The 18,976-nt window shown below is 46.7% G+C and overlaps 1 protein-coding gene across 8 annotated transcripts in view; it reads right to left on the bottom strand.

Moving 5' to 3' along the window:
• FHOD3 (formin homology 2 domain containing 3) overlaps positions 1–18,976 on the bottom strand; it is a 427,395-nt gene that overhangs the window by 362,210 nt on the left and 46,209 nt on the right. For all 8 annotated transcript variants that reach the window (XM_053664320.1, XM_053664321.1, XM_053664323.1 and 5 more), the window contains exon 2: positions 13,224–13,330. In XM_053664320.1, coding sequence (XP_053520295.1) covers positions 13,224–13,330 — 107 coding nt within the window. The remainder of the gene's footprint in view (positions 1–13,223; positions 13,331–18,976) is intronic.

The following is an 18,976-nucleotide window of genomic DNA, read 5'->3' as shown; positions in this document are numbered from 1 at the left end:
AGAATCAGCCTAGAGGCTGTCGATCAACTTGAAGGTTCTGACAAACCCACCTGAACCTGACAGAGGCTCCAGGTAAGCAGGGACCCAATCAGGACAAGGATCAATCCTGAAATAATGTGATATTACAGGGCTTTACAGACAACATAATAACAAAGTTGGACTCTCTTGGATTGACACACACGCACTATTGGCAAACCTGGACAACTCATTCCATCCACAGAGTTTGCTTGTACTTGCTTGACCATGTTGGGAAAACTTTAAAATCTGTGCGCATAAAGTGAAATCCCAGGAATGTAACAACACGAATCTGGTTGATCCTTCCCATGGCTATTGTTACACTTTCCTGGGTATAAGAAAGGGGGGCGCATAGCACGAGAATCAGAAAGAGCTGCTCTGCTCTGTATCTGTTCAAGATTGCTCGGGGTTTCCATCTGTTACAGGAAGACCGGAGTCCACCGCAGAGCTTATAGGCTATTTAGTACCAGGAACAGCACTTTGTACAACTTGCTCCACCTTTGTTTTCTTCTCACTTCGTTTCTTATGAGGAGGAAAGAAGGTGGTCCTCTCCCCAGTTCTGTTTCTACTAGGGCTCATCCTGCTTTATGCAAAGTGGGACCAAAGCAGTTGACAGAGAAAATGATAGAAGGGAGGAAACAGGAGTCCTGGCCACCTGGGGTAACAAAGGCTTTGAGATTTGGAGAAAGGGGAAGCCAGTGGACAAAGGTAAAATGAAACCAGCCAACCAGCACGGCAGCAGATAACCAACCCACGGGGGCCCTCGGTGGCTGAATCCCCCTTCCTATGGCCCTTCTGGCCACTCTCAACTCTGCCCATCAGGGCTTTGTTTACAATGTGGGCAGCGCTTTGCTGCTTCCTGGTTTTAGGGTTGGGTTGGAGGGGAAGGGAACACGCATCTCACCAGATGACACTGTTAGTGGAATCATGAATTCACAGTCATCACTACAACAATATATTTTTATTCTTGAGACCAGATAAGAGGGGAAAGTGTGCTTTCAAAAGGGTTTTTTTTTTGTTTTGTTTTTTAATGGTTTTAACTATTATTTTTCTTAATAATTTTATTTAGTTATTTTTCAAGTACAGTTTTTTGTCTATTTTTCCCATCCCAGCCCCCCTCCCCGCCCCGTGCTCCCCACCTCCCTCCCATTTCCACCCACCTTAGTTCTCGTCCCTGTGTCCTTCATATTTGTTCCTCCAAATCCCTCCCCTTTTTCCCCCTTAAATTCCCTTCCCTCTCCCCTCTGGTCACTGTCCCCTTGTTCTCTATTTCAGTGTCTTTGTTGTTATTCTGCTTGTTTGTTTTGTTGTTTAGGGTTTTTTTTTAATTCTTTAAAGGAGAAAGAAAAGCCAGTTGCAGAGATCTACAAAAGCATGCATAGCCTCCTGCCCTGCCTGCAGGTAAAGAACCTGCTTTCAGTCCCTTCAAATCCCCAGGAGCCCCTCCTCCTTACTCCATTCATCTGGTTGTTTTGCATTTGCTGTGCACAGGTGCCAGTCTCAAGGAGCTCACAACAGAAACCCAACACTCGGCCCATCTTCAGAAGACAAGCTTGAGATTCCTATAAGCACAGACTTCTTCAAAACTTTCTTCACACACACACACACACACACACACATATCTTTCTCAATAATCCTGATGTTGTCACTCCTTCAATTCCTGTGATCATACTGGGAAGAAAGTTTCAGGTAGGTGCACCGAGCTGAATTACTGAACGGCCTTTGTTGAGAACGACCGGGAAAGGTGTTCTGGGGTGTAGGCAGCCACCACTGAGTGAGGAGCCTTGCCCAGAGATGGGAGCAGAAATGGTGGGACCTCTGACAGTAGCCAGGCCCTGACTATGAGGAACAGCAAACCTGAAGTCCTCAGATCTGAGCACTGCCTGTAACTCATGTTATCAGCAGTATAAGTCAATAATAAATACCAAACAGTGATCCCAAAGGACATGCTTTAGATGCCCAGAGTGGGGAAGCATGCATGCATAGCCAGGGGAAAGACTTCAGAATAGCTCACGTTCTGGAGAAGTTCAAAGGGCCCCTACTTTAACCTTTGAACAACTGCAAAGTCACATTTGGAGGAAATGCTTAAGTTTTCCCACAGAATTCCCCAGCCCCAAAGGGAGTGTATGGGCAGTCACTCTAGGACTCTGGGCACCTTCATGAAAACTAGGACAGTCTTTCCAAGGAAGTCCTGGTAGAACAGCCATTTTGTGGTGCCATGTTTTCCATGTTGCCCGCTGAGAAACCAGGAAAGCCATCGGACTGGCTAAGCGAAACCCTAGTGGAACTTAAGAGACCACAGAACAAAGAAGGTCTACTTCGTAGTACTTTTATCTCCTATCGTTCCAATGTTATACCTCCTTCCCTGCCTGCCCCATACACAAAACACCTTCGGGAGAAATCTGTGTGGAAGTTCTGTGTGGAGCCAAGGGCTGTGGAAGCTGTCTAATGGGATGAGGCCCCAAATCCCAGGAGTTACGGGCAGAGGAGAGAACCGACCAGCGAGAGACAAGTGGTGGTGAATGCAGCCAGGTCCACAGAAGGTGTCCTCCATCTCCCACCCCTTCCCTCACCCACCCCCACTTGCTCCCACCTTAGATGTGGGTACCCATTGCTGTGTCCATTTTACAGATGAAAAAAGCAAAGCTTGTAGAAATAACTTCCATGAAGTCAGAGGACTGGTGGAAATGGCATCAGGCCTGAAAACATAGCATCTGAGTCCGCAGTCACCAGCGGCATCCGGCCTTTTGCTGTACCACTGCCTCGCTACAGCTGCTCCAGGACTCACGAAGGACGTTGGGCTGGCCAAAAAGTCTGTCACGTTTTTCCCGTGCTATGGCTCTGGTAGCCCTTAGTTGTTTTTAACTTTATTCAAAACAATTTTGTTAGAATGCATTGTGACAGCTGTCATGTCAGCATGCATTTAGAAAAAATTTATCAAAATTGGTGAATTTTGGAGAATGCAGATTGGTGTAGCCACTGTGGAAAGCAGTATGGAGATACCTCAAAAAATTAAAAATGGATCTGCCTTTCAACCCAGTAATCCCACTTCTGGGAATATATCTGAAGGAACCCTAAACACTAATTCAAAAGAACGTAAGCACCCCTAAGTTCATTGCTGCATTATTTACAATCAACTAAGATATGGAAGCAGCCCAAGTGTCCATCAGTAGCTGAGTGGATAAAACAATTATGGGACATTTACACAATGGAATACTACTTGGCCGCAAAAAAATAATAAAATTTTACTCTTTGCAACTGGCATGTATGGACATGGAGAACATTATGCTAAGTGAAATAAGCCATTTGGAGAAAGACAAACACCATATAATTTCACTCATATGTGGAATCTAATGAACAAACTCAACTAACAAGCAAAACAGAGACATACTCATAGATGGAGAGCAGGCTAACAGCTCTGGGAGGGGGATTAGGGGCTGGAGGGATTGAGCAAAAAGAAAAAAGGATTCATGGACAACAGTGCGGTGGTTGTCGGCGGGGCATGGTCTGAAGTGTAAGGGGACTAAATGGTAATGGAAAAAATAGAATAATAATTTTTTTATTTTTATTTATTTATCTTTAGAAGAGAAGGGAAGGGAAGAGGGAAAGAAATATTAATGTATGGTTGTTTCTCATGTGTGTCCTGCTGGGAACTGGCCCCTGCTAGGAACTGGCCTGCAACCCAGGCATGTGCCCTGACTGGGAATCGAACCATCATCTTTTGGTTCACAGGCCTGTGCTCAATCCACTGAGCTACACCAGCTAGGTAGAATAATAAATTTTTTAAATGACAAATTTTTGTGCAGCCATTTTAATATTGAAGCAGGAAGAAGATATGCAACATTTTCAGCATATTATGTGTTATTTCAAGAAAGGTAAAAATGCAACTGAAATACACACAAAAATATTTGTGGAGTGTATAGAGAAGGTGCTGTGACTGACTGAACATGTCCAAAGTGTTTTGAAAAGTTTCTTGGTACTATTCACATTCTGGCCAAATAATTCTTGCTGTGGGGCTGTCTTATGCATTGGAAGATGTTTAGCAGCACCCTGGCCTCTACACACTATAAGCCAATAGCAGGAAATTGCCAATGTACTCAAAATAGCCAACTTAATAAAGTTATTGGTGAAAATGAAAAACTGTCTTTTATTTTACAGGGAAAAAACACAACAAACTTTTTGGCCAACGCAGTACAGAGTCTCTGCTTTTTTTTTGGTTTAACCTCAACACTAAAATCTAACAAAGAAGACACACATAAAAAATTAGGATGCGGGGGGGCTGGGATGGGAGAAATAGACAAAAAAATGTACTTGAAAAATAACTAAATAAAATTAAAAAATAAAAAAAATTAGGATGCAAAATCTAAGAGAATATTGGCAAATCGAATTATGAAAATAATGTAACAGGACCAAATAAGGTTTATCCCAAGAATTCATTGATATCACATATTAATGTATAGAGGACACCCTGTAGAAGGACATCATAAAACCCCTTTGCTCTGATGCTGATGTAGTGGAGAAAGGTTGATACTTAGGTATTCCCTTTGTATATGGCCATCTCACTGCTATTATTGACTCTAAAAATCTTTTAGCTAATTTTTTTGGCTTCTTTTAGGGAGACAATCATATCATCTACATAAAAATAATCATCTCATCCCCACTTTCATAGTAAACATGCCCTTGTCTTCTGTTCCTGTCTCCCGACTAAAACTTTCAGAGGAAAATTAAATAATCGTGGGTATACTTTTCCCTGCCCTGAGTGGGATATGGTGTCAGATTGGGTTTGGAAAATAATAATCATAACAGTTGTTAACATTTATGGAATGCTTATCATGTGCCAGACAAGATTCTAAGTCCTTTATACAGATTTGATCTTCACAAAATTCCTATAAAATAGGTAACAGTACTGCCATTTGTAACATAAGGAAATCAGGGCCCAGAAGGGTTAAGCAACACAGCTGAAGTCACATCACTAGAAAGTGACAGAACTCAGATTCAAAACGTCAGTTCTCGCAGGAATTCCCAGCCTGCTGACCCAATCTGCAGATTTCGGACTTGTCAGTCCCAGCAATGGAAGGAGTCAATTATCAACACTTGAAATAAATCTCTCTAGATAGACTCAGTAGACCAGATGGATCAGATTAGATACATTAGGTAGATAGGTGGATAGACAGATACCTTACTGGTTCTATTTCTCTGGAGAACCCTAATACAAACTTTGGTATCTACCTTCATGGAGCTTCCATGTCAAAAAAAAAAAAAATCAATGCGAGGCTGTCCATGTGGACTCAGCATAAACACTTTAGCATCCTCTCCTCCCTGCCCCTGACGTGCTGTATTGGTTTCACAGCTGCCACTCCTTCTGAATCTGCCTGTTGGCTGCAGGATGACCGTGGGGCAAAAGCAACTTAATTTGACCTGAAACTCCCCAGGGAGACTCCAATTCCATTCCTATCAGCACAGACACTGCCAGGGAAACATCACCGGCTTTGGAGACCAGCCACCATCAATCGGGTGCCCAGACCTGCGGCCAGTGCTACCCAAGTGACAAGAGAGCCATCTAAAATAGAGGCACAGTTCAAGGGGACTCCAATCGAGGCAAACATGCCAGGCACATGAGGGGACTGCTGATAAAGGAACTTTCCAAAACTTCCTGGCTCCTCAGAATACACAAGTTTCTCCTACAATAATCCCTATAGCCTTGGGCCAGTGGAGGATCGGGGTAGTATCTGGTTTAAGCAAGCAAGTCACGCCAAAACCCATGTGTTTCAGTTCTGCCTCCGTCTCTCAAGAGAATATTTTTTATAAGAATAACATATAAACTCTTTTTGTGACAGTAACAACAAGTGCATTCGTTAATTTATTAAGTGGCATAGAGCCAAAGGCTTGATGACTTTTCCTTGCAGCCAACACAATTAACACCCCCCAAATATTCCTCCACTCAAATTAGAACTAAACTGTGATTTCAATCAAGAGTAGAAAACACATGTTTGACCATGTGGCAGAAGAAGAAACCAGGGGCCCCTCAGCAGTTGCCCTAGGAATACGAGCTTCTGGAGCTGGGACTGAGCCAGCGCTCTGCCTGAGGCATGAGAAGGATTGGAACTAGTCATCAGCAAGCGAAAAGACAGTGTCACCTAAGATCACTTGGCTTGAAAGCTCCAAGTCCAAGAGAGCCAGCTGCTACTACCTTCATCTCCAGACACCTGCTGGTTTGCCCCAGTAGACAGCACAGAGAAAAGCATAGGCTCCAAAGCCAGCTGTGTGATCTTGAACAAGTTACTCAGCCTCTTTGAGCCCCTGCTTCCTTGTCTGTAAAATGGGATGATAATATTTGGCATTCAGTGTCATACCTAAGAAATGAAGGCTTAACTCCTATTTTCTTCAGGTGCCTCTAATGAGGAAGAAAGCTTGGCTGAACCTGCTCACAACTTCCAGTCCGGTGGGACCCAGGGCCTCTCCTTCTGCCCTCTAGTCTCTCCTCCACCACTTTTCTGCTCCCTCTCTCCCCGAGGACACCCTAAATTCTCCTCCTCGTGACGCCTTGCCTTGGTCCTCACAACTTGGTTTCTCCGTGCGTGGTGTTCACCGCCCTCCCTGTGGAGTTTTCTCTCCTTGCTGAGGCACACGCTGCGGGTCACCCACCCAACACCCATGCCCCTCTTTTGTCTTACAAAGAAGAACCCAATTCTGTTTGAGGTGACAATGCACCCAACTTAAAAACTGCATTCTCCAGGCTCCTTGGCCCCCATGGGTGGCGGTGTGACACAGTCCTCTTCAGTGAACTGTATGTGGAAGGTGCTGGTGGTGCTTCTGAAGAAGCTCTAATGGGCCGACCTAACGGACACCAACACTTGCCCTTCACCGACTTGGGCAGAGACCGCTGTATGCCCACAGTAACAGCACTAGAGGGCTCACAGGACACAAGCCCAGACTCATGGCGTGAGCCCTTACACAAGAAAGAAATGAACTTCTATCTTCCTAAAACGCCAATTCTGGACTCTTCACTACAACAGAGAAGCTGTACCCCAGCCAACGCACCCCTCCCTGCCTCCACGCGATGCTGGAGGAAGAGCAGCCAAACTCTTCACTATGATGAAGCACCAGAGACAAAGCCGCACCCTAAGCCTAGGTTTCTAAGAGCATCCTGTAACCAACACAGTGTCCTTGAAACAGCCTAAGTATCCATTTTTTAAAGACAGACTTAATTTTTTAAAGAAGTTTTAGGTTCATAACTTTCTTCCTGCAACTGATCACTCCACCATCTCTCTGCTCCTTGATGCTTCTCACCTGGGTCCCAGGCCGATATCCCTCACCTGGCCCCCTCCCACCTTGAACGTGGCTGCCATAACCTCAGACTAACCAGTATAAACCTCCTCTCCCCTCCCCAAGTTGCCCCCACCCCACAACCTCACTACTTCTCGAAGCAGCCCACCATCTATCTGTACGCTATCCATCTCCTTTCACGTGTCCATTTTATTCTCTCGTCCCCTCTACTCAACCAGGACCACACCTTCAGATTCACGGCTCTCTCCCCGTCTCCATCCGGTGCAGACCCCACTCCACCTGCCTGCCTCGGGCACCAGGCCCAGCGGGTGACTCCCCACGGTGAACCACACCTGACCAGAGCCGCGCTGCTCGAAGTTCTGCCCACTCCCCCAGCCTCCCTCTTACTCGAGGAGCTCCATGACAGCTCCCTCTCTGCAGGTCAGTTCTCTCCTGTCTGACCCCAACCCACGCTACACAGCCAGCGTCTACCTGGGCGCCCCCACTCCTACCTGCTGCTGTCTTCATCCCACCGTGTACCCCGGCATTTGAAGGCTTTTAGGGCCTATCGAATTCCACTGTCCACGCAGCCCCGGAGTTCATTCTCTCTTGTCTGACCCACTGCAGCCCTTGCAGGAATAGGCTCCCTCGTGTAGGGGAATCACCTGGTGGAGCCTTAAAAAGCCTGAGCCCAGCTCCAAGGTCTGTTTTCATTGGTCTGGGGCTGGGTGTGGGAGGGAAGTTGGTAAAGTTCCTCAGGGGTTGCAATATTCTCCAGGATCCAGAGCCTATGCTGTACGTTCCCACCCCAGCAGCCAACTACCTTGGGAGCTTTTTAAAAGATACAATTCTCAGACTCAGGCCAAACCTCCTGAAGCAGGCACCTAGAAACCAGCATTTCTAAAGAGCTTTCTCCCGTGGTACGCAGAGGCAGCCACCTCAGTTAGCACTGGTCCAGAGCTGGCTCTGCTTATTCCTTCAAACTTGACATTTTGGGATGCAAAAGCACTCTTTGGAAATCTGATAAAAGGCTGCTGAAACCCCTCCCCATCCAAAAACCCTGTACACCCACCAACTGCGCGGAGGGATTCATGGACACCACACACACACACACACACACACACACACACACACACGGATCCTTGGGGCAGTTGGATGTCTAGAAGTCCAACCAGAGATCACCCAAACCTGTTCACCCCTCTGAACATGTCCACTGCAAAGCTGGCCCGATCAAGCCCACATGCCCCTAAAGACCCCACCTTCTTCATTTCTGAGCTTCAAGCCTCACACTGCCAGGCTCTCCCTGTCCCCACACAAGCCTTGGGGACAGGAGTGGGGGTGATGTATTTACCAGCCTCCGTGTCAGATGAACAAACCGAGAGATAAGCAGCAGCTGTGTTTAGGGGTCAAGCCGAGAAAGATGGAAAGGCTTCGAGTTACTTAAGGAGAGGAGCACCTGGGGATGCTTATGCCACATCTGGCAACCACACTGGTCCCTACAGAGTCCCCAAAGCACCGAGCTTCTCAGGCCCACTCTTAGCACTGCCACGCTCCCACCTACTGCCCCCTCCACCCCACCTTCTCTGGGAGAGCACCCAGCGGGCCTCAGCTGGCACTAGTTCCACCAGGGGCAGGAATGAGCAAAAAGGGCGACCGGCTCTGGCCCAGCTCTGCCCTGTGGGCAAGGCTGCAGCTTTGGCTTTCTGAAAGAGAGAAAGTGGGAGGGAGGGGAGGGAGGAAGGAAGAAAGGAGAGGAAGGAAGGAAGGAGAGAAAGGAGGGAGGAAGGAAGGAAGCAAGAAAGAGGGGAAAAAAGAAAAAGGAAAAAAGAAAAAATGCATAAGCCTTTCCGAGTCTAAAATCCAATGATTTCCATTTCAAAGTATCATCTTCTCAAATTCTGACTGTAATTATAACAAGGGCTACTCGTGTTGACTGTTTTATATGCAAGAAACTAGCTTACTATTTTAGATACATCATCACATTTTGCCTCACAACAACCGAAGGAGGCAGTATTGTAATTATATCATCTCCACTTAAAGGCAGCTGGGGTTCAGAGAGATGAAGTAACATTCCCATGGTCACACACCTAGAGACTAACCACTCAGCCCGTGCCCCTAACCACTAAGCTCGCGCCCTGCACTGCACCCTCCCCAGATGCCAGAGACCCTGTTGGAATCCTGCTGATACACGGAGGGAGCAGGGTTAAGTAATACTGTCCTCACTTTAGAAATAAATTTTATTAACTCTTATCAGAGGTAAAGTGGCTTGCCCAAAGTCATACCGTGGCAGGGGCAGGCATAATGATCCAGAAGCTTCGGGGCTTCTGTTTCCGCTGCTAATTTCCCCGGCCTTGGAAGCCAGTAAACAGACCTGGCTCCATTTTTCTAGCATAATAATTGCTTTGTCCTTCCTCTTTTGAAGGTCTTTTGCCCTCTTCTCTGATTAGCTATAGCCTGAGAGATAATTCTAAACAAGGGTTGAGTTAATTTTTAGTCCTGGGAAAAAAGAGCAGGGCAATGAACAAAAACAAAGAAACGAACTCCTCCAGCAAGGAAAATTCACTCGGAACACACCGTACGAGAAACCCTGTCCTTTTCACATAGTCCGCCCCACAGCTTCGTCAGATGGTCGCCACGTTAGGAGATATTTTGCTGTGATTTACACAAACAAATCAAGACAAGAATGGTATTTCATTTGACCTCTTCATGCCTAAAATGGGCAATTGTTAACTAGGAAGAAATTATATTTTAACTCCCATTCGTGGGAGACGTGAGTTCTCAGGCACCCAGACGTTGCCAAATGCCATGCTTCCAGGAGAGAACCTAGGAGGGATGCACAGTGTGGTGATGCTGCAAATGTGCCCAGACACCCTGCACCTGGGCAGGACGGCTCAGCCTGCAGGCTGCTTCCTGCCAACTCTGCCAGCACTCAGTGTGGTAAATACCCAGGGAATAACTGTGGTGCCTGGCAACACCAGGACAGTCTGATCCTGGCATGTCTTCTGCAGTCCGGGCCAGGGACAGAGGGACTTGCCCACTGAAGACCAGTAAAGGTGGCTTCTTCATGCTCTTCTGGACAAATAGAGGGTCATCCTGAGTGCATTCCAGGGGACCAGGGGTGGGTCACTGCAAACAAAGGCTATTTCAAAAATATAAACCCCACATCTAGGGTGAGTTTGGGGCACACCTGTCAAATGTGCAGCTGCCCAACAGTTTTGGGCTGCCTTTCCCTGTTGGCAGTTGCCCACGTCGTCAGCCCTGCCTTCTCGCCATCATTTACTTCCCCAGCATCGCATGCTGCTGGGGGACAGAAACGTGGACAAGGACCATGGGCCCAGGGCCAGGTGATGGTGATTCAGAAGGGAACAGAGCAAGAAAGTAAGCCCAGGATCTCCTCTGGTGACCTTGCAGCAGGGCCCCTGGCTCTTGAAAAACAGCAGGAAAGAAACTGCCAGCACCTGGATGCTGGTGTTGACGGTGTGAGCTGTAGTGTCGGGGCCAGATGATGACAGAAATGTGTCTTCCCTGCAGCCAACCTGCAGTATGGCAGGGGGCGGTTTCACCTGCAGGCAGTGAGTGGTGTAGCCTGGGACGGAAGATGTCCTTGCATGAACCAACCTTGTGTCACCAAAGGTTCAAATGTACATCCTGAGTAGACCTAAAGGGCCTTTGCCCAGGTGCTCCTGGGGTGGTGGAGGAGCACACACGTACCTGGGAGACAAGTGCCAGACCACGGCAACACAGCGAGCCTCGCAATAAAGCAAGTCTCCCAACAAAGCGAGTTGCGATCTTCTTCTGGAGGAGGGCCTTGCCTTCGATTTGTAAAATAAGGCAACATCCGTGAGGCACAATAAAGTGAAGCACAGTAAAGCGAGATATGCCTGTACGGACCCGGGAACTGGTCACCCCTGTGTTCAGACTTGGCTCCACCATCCACTGGCTCTGCAGGCCTATCTGTGTAGTTGAACTTCTTACCCCCAGTTGTTTCCAATGAAAAGCAGCAACAATGAAATCCAGCCACAGGACTGTTAGAAGAATAAGCTATTAAACAAACATACCCTCAATAAGGTGTCTAGCACAGTGGCTGGCATGGCCGGTGCCCCATAAAAATCATTTTCTTCACGGTTCTTAATTCTTGATATTGTTGACTGATACATTAACACTTGTTTTTTCTAAGCTGCTATCTCTCAATCATTCAACTTTTGATATGGGAGAAAAAGTCCAACAGGACATGGTCTTCAAGCATAACACCACTAGAGACATTTTTCAGGTTGACAATGATTTACTCATAACTCTCCTGGATTGATGAGCCATAAAGTCACTCAATTAGACGGTCAGCCAGCCTGCATTATGGCATCTTATGTATCAGGATAGCATGTCAGATATTTCGCAAAAACTATAGCGATGGAATTTCCTCAAATCTATTGGTCTAGTAATAGTCATTTTAAAAATGATGATGAGCAGAATCCGATGGGACTTACTAATGACACCCTCACGTGTAATGACACCCTCACAGGTGCACAGCCAGTGACAGTGTCCAGGTCTTTCCCCTGCACTGTTGGTGTGGTCCGTGGAGCCACTCAGGACACAGGAAGGGCATCCGCACAGAGCTCTGCTGGGTCCTACCAAGGACCTGGTTTTCTTGGAGCTCAGGGTCATGACATTCATGGATCCATTCTGGGGTCCTCTCATTTACCTGGCCACCAACATTCACGAAGTGCCTATAAGGTGCTGAGAAAAAGCTAGGCACTGGATATTCAGACAGGTCTAGTTCTGACCTAGTAGAGTTTTAGCAGCAGAGAAAACAGATAATTAAGAGGAAATGGACCACAAATTGTGATGGGTGATAAAGCAAGGGGAATCTGGGAATTTATCAGTACACAGTGGAGTCAGGAAGGAAATTAACACTAACAAGGCTTCCCCCACTTTTTTTTTTTAGCCATCCATGAAAAAATCAGTCTCCTCAGATAATATTCATCTGATTATAATATATTTTTAACTCAAGCAAGGTAATGCCCAAACCACTCTGGGGGAGGTCCCCAACCACCAGATTGCGATAACTAAGCATTATTTGGAAAGCAACCAGGAGCCCCTGAAGTTTCCTAAGGAAGAAGGTGATAAAAATCAGAGATACACTTGGCTCTAGACAGGTGAGGGATGGAGAGGGAGGCAGGGGCCTCATAAATCAATATAGGAATGGCTGGTTATATGGGCATATTCCTACAGAGATTTTACTTTCTCTACATGTCTTTGCTTTTGTATGTGTATTATTTTATTCAGACTCAGCAATCAGAAGTATTAAGCAATTCTAAATGCAGGCTAAAAGTGACTTGATGTTAATTAACATAATTAATCATTGTTTTCAAGTGCAATGAGTTCAAAAGATGGTATAGTATAAAATGACTACTAGGGCATCTGCTAAAAAAAACTAAATATCCAGTAACTTACCATTAAAAACAATGTTTGAAACAGCTGTCAATCCACTAAAATCTTCATAATATTAATTTAATTATATTTGGCTTTTACCAACAAGGAAACAGGATATAAATGCCACAGACTGGATTAAACTACACCAGGAATGTTCTGACCCCCGAGGAGCCCCATGGAGAAGAGCGACTCAAGTACATGGTATCGGGTGGGCGCTAGACTCACCTGGGGGGTCACCTCGTGAGTCCCGTCGATGCCCACCCGCTGTGCTGCACCCTGAAGCTACTGTAATGCTGAATGCCAACTGTAACTGAATTTTTTAAAACAACAGTTATTCAAAATGCAAAAGGGTCTGCAGTGCCTACAGGGGTCACTGGCATCTCCCTTGTTTTTTGTGTGACTGTGAGTGAAGGGAAGGCCAAAGCTATGGTTTCCCCGAAACGTTTTCAGGCCTCCATGTGCCCCTATCTCTTGGAAGGTCAGGACCGGGTGGCAGTGACGATTGCGGCTCTTACCCAGCGTCATCCTGGAAGCCTTCCAGCTCATCCCGCTGCTCGGCCAGGGTGGCCTCCAGGTCCAGGTAGGCGCCGCTGTGGGACAGCTGCAGTGTGCAGTCATCAAGCTGCGGGAGAAAGAGCCTGTTAAGCCAGCCTGCTCCAGGGTGGGGGCTCTGTGCAGGGAAACCACTTCATGTTGCCCTCGTGTGGTTTTTCAAATCAAGCATTACTCCGAAATTCAGCTCATAATCGGAAGAGGTAGTGTGCTCATGTAAATAGATGGGGAACACACTGCTTACCGACTGGACAGCTGGGACACCAGTATGGGAGGGGCACCGACAGGGCCCAGAGATGCAGGTGGGGGAGGGGGGGAGGAGGAGCCCTTCGGGCGCCCGGCCAGTGCCACTTTCCACTCTGAGGGGCCCCAGAGAATCTATGGGTCTGGGGGGTGGAAATCAAAATCACAATGCTGACGTGAACATGGATTACAAGTCGCGGGGTTTAAAAGGCAAATTTGGTGGGGAAAACACAGTTTCCTTTGATTCAGTGAGAAGCCTACTTACCCAAATTCTTTCCTACTTGACACATTGCAATTAATAGTTGCTCAATAAACACTGCATGTCAAAAAGAGACATGCAGTCTCTTTTGTTATCGGTCTCAGTTTTTAAAAATGTAGTTAACAAATACTTATTCATTACGTTCCATGTAAGCATTTTGCATATGTTACTTCATTTGGTCCTCACATGAACCTTAGTTAAGTTCTGTTGTTATCCCCACTGTACAGGTGAAAAAAAACTGAGGCACAGAGAGAGAGACTAAGTTATTTGCCTAATGTCCCATCTGGTAAATGATGGAGCTGGGATTTGGATACCAGCAGTTTGCCTCAAGATCCCGCTCACCACTAAGCTCTGATCCTCTCTGTGGCCTGAGACCTACAAAGGACTTAAAAACACCAACCCTGCAGCATGCAGCTTATGGCATCTGAGTGTGCCGGTGTGGCCAAGGTGACGCCATGTGCATGTCAACCCCCTTCTCTTTCCCTGCTGGACACACAGACCTCATGTCCCAGCTGTATAATTGGGCTTTGACCATGTAACTGAGTACCAGCCAGTGGAACGTGAGCGAAAGTGAACAAGGCTCCCAACAGGCCTGACCACTAACACCCCTGTACAACCTTCCACTTCTCTTCTCTTGCCTGAGGCAAATGCAGAGGAGCCAGCAGAGGACTCCAAGTTCTAGAAGGCACCAGAGCCCTGCTGGAGGAGCTCGGGTTCCCAAATCACCGCACGGAGCGGAGCCGTCCCTACCCACCCTGCACTGGGCAGCGTGGAGAACAAGACGCAGGCCTCTGCAGCAGTGAGTCGATAGTTACAACAGCACCGCATGACATTTAGAATGAACAACATACATAAAAATGAAGGAAAATCATTTCACCAAAGATTAAAATTGACATGGTGAGGAAATCGTGTATAATTTCACACTTGATTTCTTGGGCTATAGGGTGGCTCGTACTCACCTACTTGCTGAGTTAAGTTTCTTGTTTCAAAAATGACAGAAGACTGGGGCTAATGTCGAGCAAATACGTGGCTCCTTTAAAACATCTAAATGGACACTTGGTGATACTTCCGAAGTGAGACTTCAGACAAGGAATTAGTCTCTTTCGGTAAAAAAAAAGTTTTGCTTATTCAACTCAGCAAGAGAACTGGAGACTGTTATCTCCTCTAGAATCAGCATTTATAAGAGGAGGCTGATTCTTTCTTATCTTGTAAAATCAACTGTATTGAAATAGAACTTCCATTAAATTGCACAGATTTTAAGGGTACAGTTTGATGAGATTTTTTTTGTCAATTAGAGACCTCACGGGTCTGTGTTTCTGGTTATCCTCAACAGAATGAAAGGAATTTGTTCTATTATTTGTAAGAAACGCCTAGTTAAACTGTTTGAAGGGGTTAATCCTATTTGATTCACTCGTTTTATTTTTCTAATAACAAACTGTTCCTCTAAGGACGTGCTGCTGAAGTTCAGCATTCTTGACTGGCACTTGCAGATGGATCATCTGATCTGAGACAACGGTACTTGAACAATGATAAAAAAAATTAAAATTAAAATTAAACAGGGCATTTAAACCCAGGAATCAAATGGGCCCAACCCGTGGTACTGTGGCGTCAGAGGTGCACCCGTGGCTTAGGGGAACACTCAGGGGCGCTGCCTCCCCCAACCCGCAGAGCCGGCAGACAGGGGGATGATCTCCTGCAGAAGGCGTCCCCTGAGCCAAGGTCCCCTGAGGACCGAAATCAGACTCTATCATTTCTAGGTGCAAAATTCCATTAGAAACTGGACCTGTTAACATGTACGCTGGACCCCATGTAGAGCTGGACTCAATGCAGCTCGTTCTAGCTTTTAACTCCTCCAGGTGTTGCTAACTAATAAAAGCTCACTTGGCCTGTTCTGTAGATAACGTCAGCACATTTGCTTATTTTTAAACCCACAAATAGTCAACAGCATGGAAGATGGGGATAATGTGAACGCTTCAAGTCATAACAGTTTCTTGGGCGTCAGCCCCTGGAAACAGGTGAGCCTGGAGAAAGAAGCTCGTGGGTGGAGAGTTTCTGCTTTCCCCGGAAGTGGGGGAAGCGGAGTCGTTCTGAGGCTGTGGTCCACACGGGGCCTGATGAGAAAACCCGATGAGAGAGGACACACTGTTCTGGTGTGGGGAGGGGCAGAACATACACGTGCCTGTGGTATAAATACTCCCGCCATGGCCGACGCCAAGCTAACGACGTGATGTCACCCAACTCGGAGCTGCAAAAGATACGCAGCAGCTCAATGGTCTAGAGTATGATTACCATACAGATATAAGAGATGTCAGTCAAATGTAATAAAACAATTAGAAAGTGCCATCTTTGCAGTTACTATTATCTTTATGTTTTGGTTGTTTTCATTAAAGTATTGCAGACATACAATGCTATATTTGTTTCAATTGTACAGCATAGTGATTGGACATTAATATACCACAGGATGTGATCACCACAATAAGTCTAGTGAAAGCATATGTCACTGTACAAAGCTATTACAATATTACTGACTATATTCCCTGAGCTGTACAACACGCCCCAGTGACTCAGTTACTTTATAACTGGAAGTTTGTACCTTATTATATTTGTTGTAATATAACTTATTAATTGCACATTTATATCATTAAGTTTTTAATAATAGCTATGTTGAGCAACTGGCTCACAAAGCCCCCAAGAATATCCATCAGCCTTCTGAAGCCCCCAGGCCTAGAGTGGAGATTGTAGGGGGTGGGTGCAAGGCCGAGAGACCCTGCCCTGGGCTTCCAGCCCTCACCGCCCCACCCAGCCCTCGGCTGCTCTTGGTCAGGGCGAAAGCAGGGATTCCAAGCGACCACCAGATTCAGCCCTTATTGGTGACTGTGGCTATTTTGCACGTCCTCTCTACCCAATACCTTCTGACTTTATTCCCAGCAGCCCAATGTGAATATCTGGTTTTCCTCAGCTCTCACCCTGGCCCACCAAGTGTCTGTCTGAACGTGACCCCAGCCAGCCCTGAACCACAACAGGAAGCCCTGCCCCTCCCCGGCCTTCTGACAGCAGAATCCCAAACGCTTAGCAGAACTGCCTGTTCTCATCCTTCCCCTCCTCTCATTCGGGGCATCATGAACGATCGACTTTTCCAAGGTTTGATCTGAACAAAATTATAGGTCAGGCACGGGCTGTGCACCAAGCAACACATAAACACTCCCTTCCCTCAAAAATCATTTTATTGAGTAAGTATGACATTCAAACAGAACACAGAAGAGAATAAAAAGCCATTTAAACCAACTGTCAAATGTGTGGAAGTTCACCCTCAGTTGTATTCCTTCTCTATAATTAGCAGCCACAGCCTCCGAGACCCAGGCTTCCTCCATAGAACTGACCCAGTCCCTCTTCCCAGAGAAAGGCTGCCACTACTTCCTAAGCCAGTGACGCTGCTCCCCCTGCCTAATAGTTTAGCCATTTGTGCTATCGAGTCCTTCAAACAAAACAGAAACAATGAATATGTGGCTTTTAATTTCTTAAGCAGTGTGTGTGGAGTCTTCACAGTAGGAATACAGTAGGGCTACAGCAAGGGGGCAAGGTCAGACACCACCGCCCGTAGTGAGCCAGGACACGCAGGCATCATAGCAGTCTCAACAGCACAGGCTGCCTGTGAAGACACCAAACGAATCAGCACACACTGCCCACCCCAGCCCTCAACACAAACCCCACCTCATCGTCACCCCTGAGACGCACGAGATTAATATTTAAACCATCCCATGAGCCAAGGAGTAAGAATACAGGGCTTCTCTGCTGGGCTGGCACCTTGAAACAATATGTCAATATGTAGATATCCTTTTTACAAACCGGCTGACAGGTACAGTAAATGAATTCTTCAGTTTTTTCAGGGATACCTAAGTAGCAGCTAAGAAAGAACACAACAGCGTGAAGAGGCAGGGAGTGGAGGCTCATTCCAATCTGGTTATTATAAAGATTCAGACGGAAATATCCAGACTTCGCCTACAGAGCGAAGGACTCAGACACCTCCTTGCCAGACCAGCTCCTGACGGGAACCTCAGTTCCTACTGACGCGGAGGCAACATGATCCCTTCCCTTGGCCTCTCATGTCAACTGTCTTCCCGAATGACTTAAGGGCCCTGGAATTTCCTGACTCCGACAGTTTTCATGTCAACCCTTATCCCCTGGCAGCATGTCCCCTGTACTCCTTTCTTGGCTCCAGGCTCAGTGGCCAGGACACTGCCGGGCACTTCAGGACATAAGACAAAGCCGGGGGGAGCCATGTGGGAAGATAACGTTTCAGGGCTATTATAGAAGTGCGGGCGTTGGGAAGTTCAGGGGCAGGGACGGTGGCAGAGCAGGAAGACGTCCGATCGGGTTGCAGGCTGGAAACCAGTGGCCAGGATTCTGCTGGGGGTGGGGTGTTCAGGAGGGAATCGGTCACAGACCTGCAAGAAGGAACCCCTGCAAATATTCTGGAATTTTGTGCCATTCCTCCCAGGTCAAAGCAAAGCATGCAAATGGGCCCTCAATCTCCAAGGACGTGGAAAGAGCCCCCCACTCCTTGCAGACAGGTTGTACAAGTCATTCTGGGGTTCTTTAGGCCATTCCTACAAAGACACTGCATTCAAAAAGAAAGGGCAGACTCACCACCCTGGGGGAAAAAAACATCTAAAACAAGGCTGATGTCACGTCTGAATTTATATTCTTTTCTTTCCTTCATCCAGTGAAGCGGTGTGTTACTAGGGTGGTTTAATGATTACCTTGGTTTGGCAGCAGGTCTACAGTGAGCCTTAGTCTAAGCGATAAAATGTATTGTAACCCTGAAATAGGTTTACAGGGGACCATTCTACAAACACATGAGGACTATCCTTTAAGCTAATTTTGCTAATAGTTCAGGAATGGCAAAATATATGCTGATTGTTAAAAAGAAAAAAAGAAAAGCTAAAAGAATTATCATTTGCTTGTGTCATTTAATTGGCTCCTCCTGTCTGTCCCTGAATGTACATCCTTTGCGATATGATTTTGCAGCTCCTTCCATCAAGAGGTGGATCTTTCTCTACTCCTGGAATCTAGACTGGCCTGTGTCTTGCTTTGGCCAACAAGGTAGCCAAATGTGACAGAGCAGAGACTTGAAAGATGCTTGCTCACTGAGGCGGGCTGTCCTTTCTCGCTGTTCTTGGACCTCTGCCACCATGTGAAGAAGCCTGACTGCGC

Source organism: Artibeus jamaicensis, unplaced genomic scaffold (assembly GCF_021234435.1).
Source record: "Artibeus jamaicensis isolate MK-2021 breed Jamaican fruit bat unplaced genomic scaffold, CSHL_Jam_final contig_354, whole genome shotgun sequence".
In the NCBI taxonomy this organism is placed as follows: Eukaryota; Metazoa; Chordata; class Mammalia; order Chiroptera; family Phyllostomidae; genus Artibeus; species Artibeus jamaicensis.
This window is presented reverse-complemented; position numbering and strand designations above follow the sequence as displayed.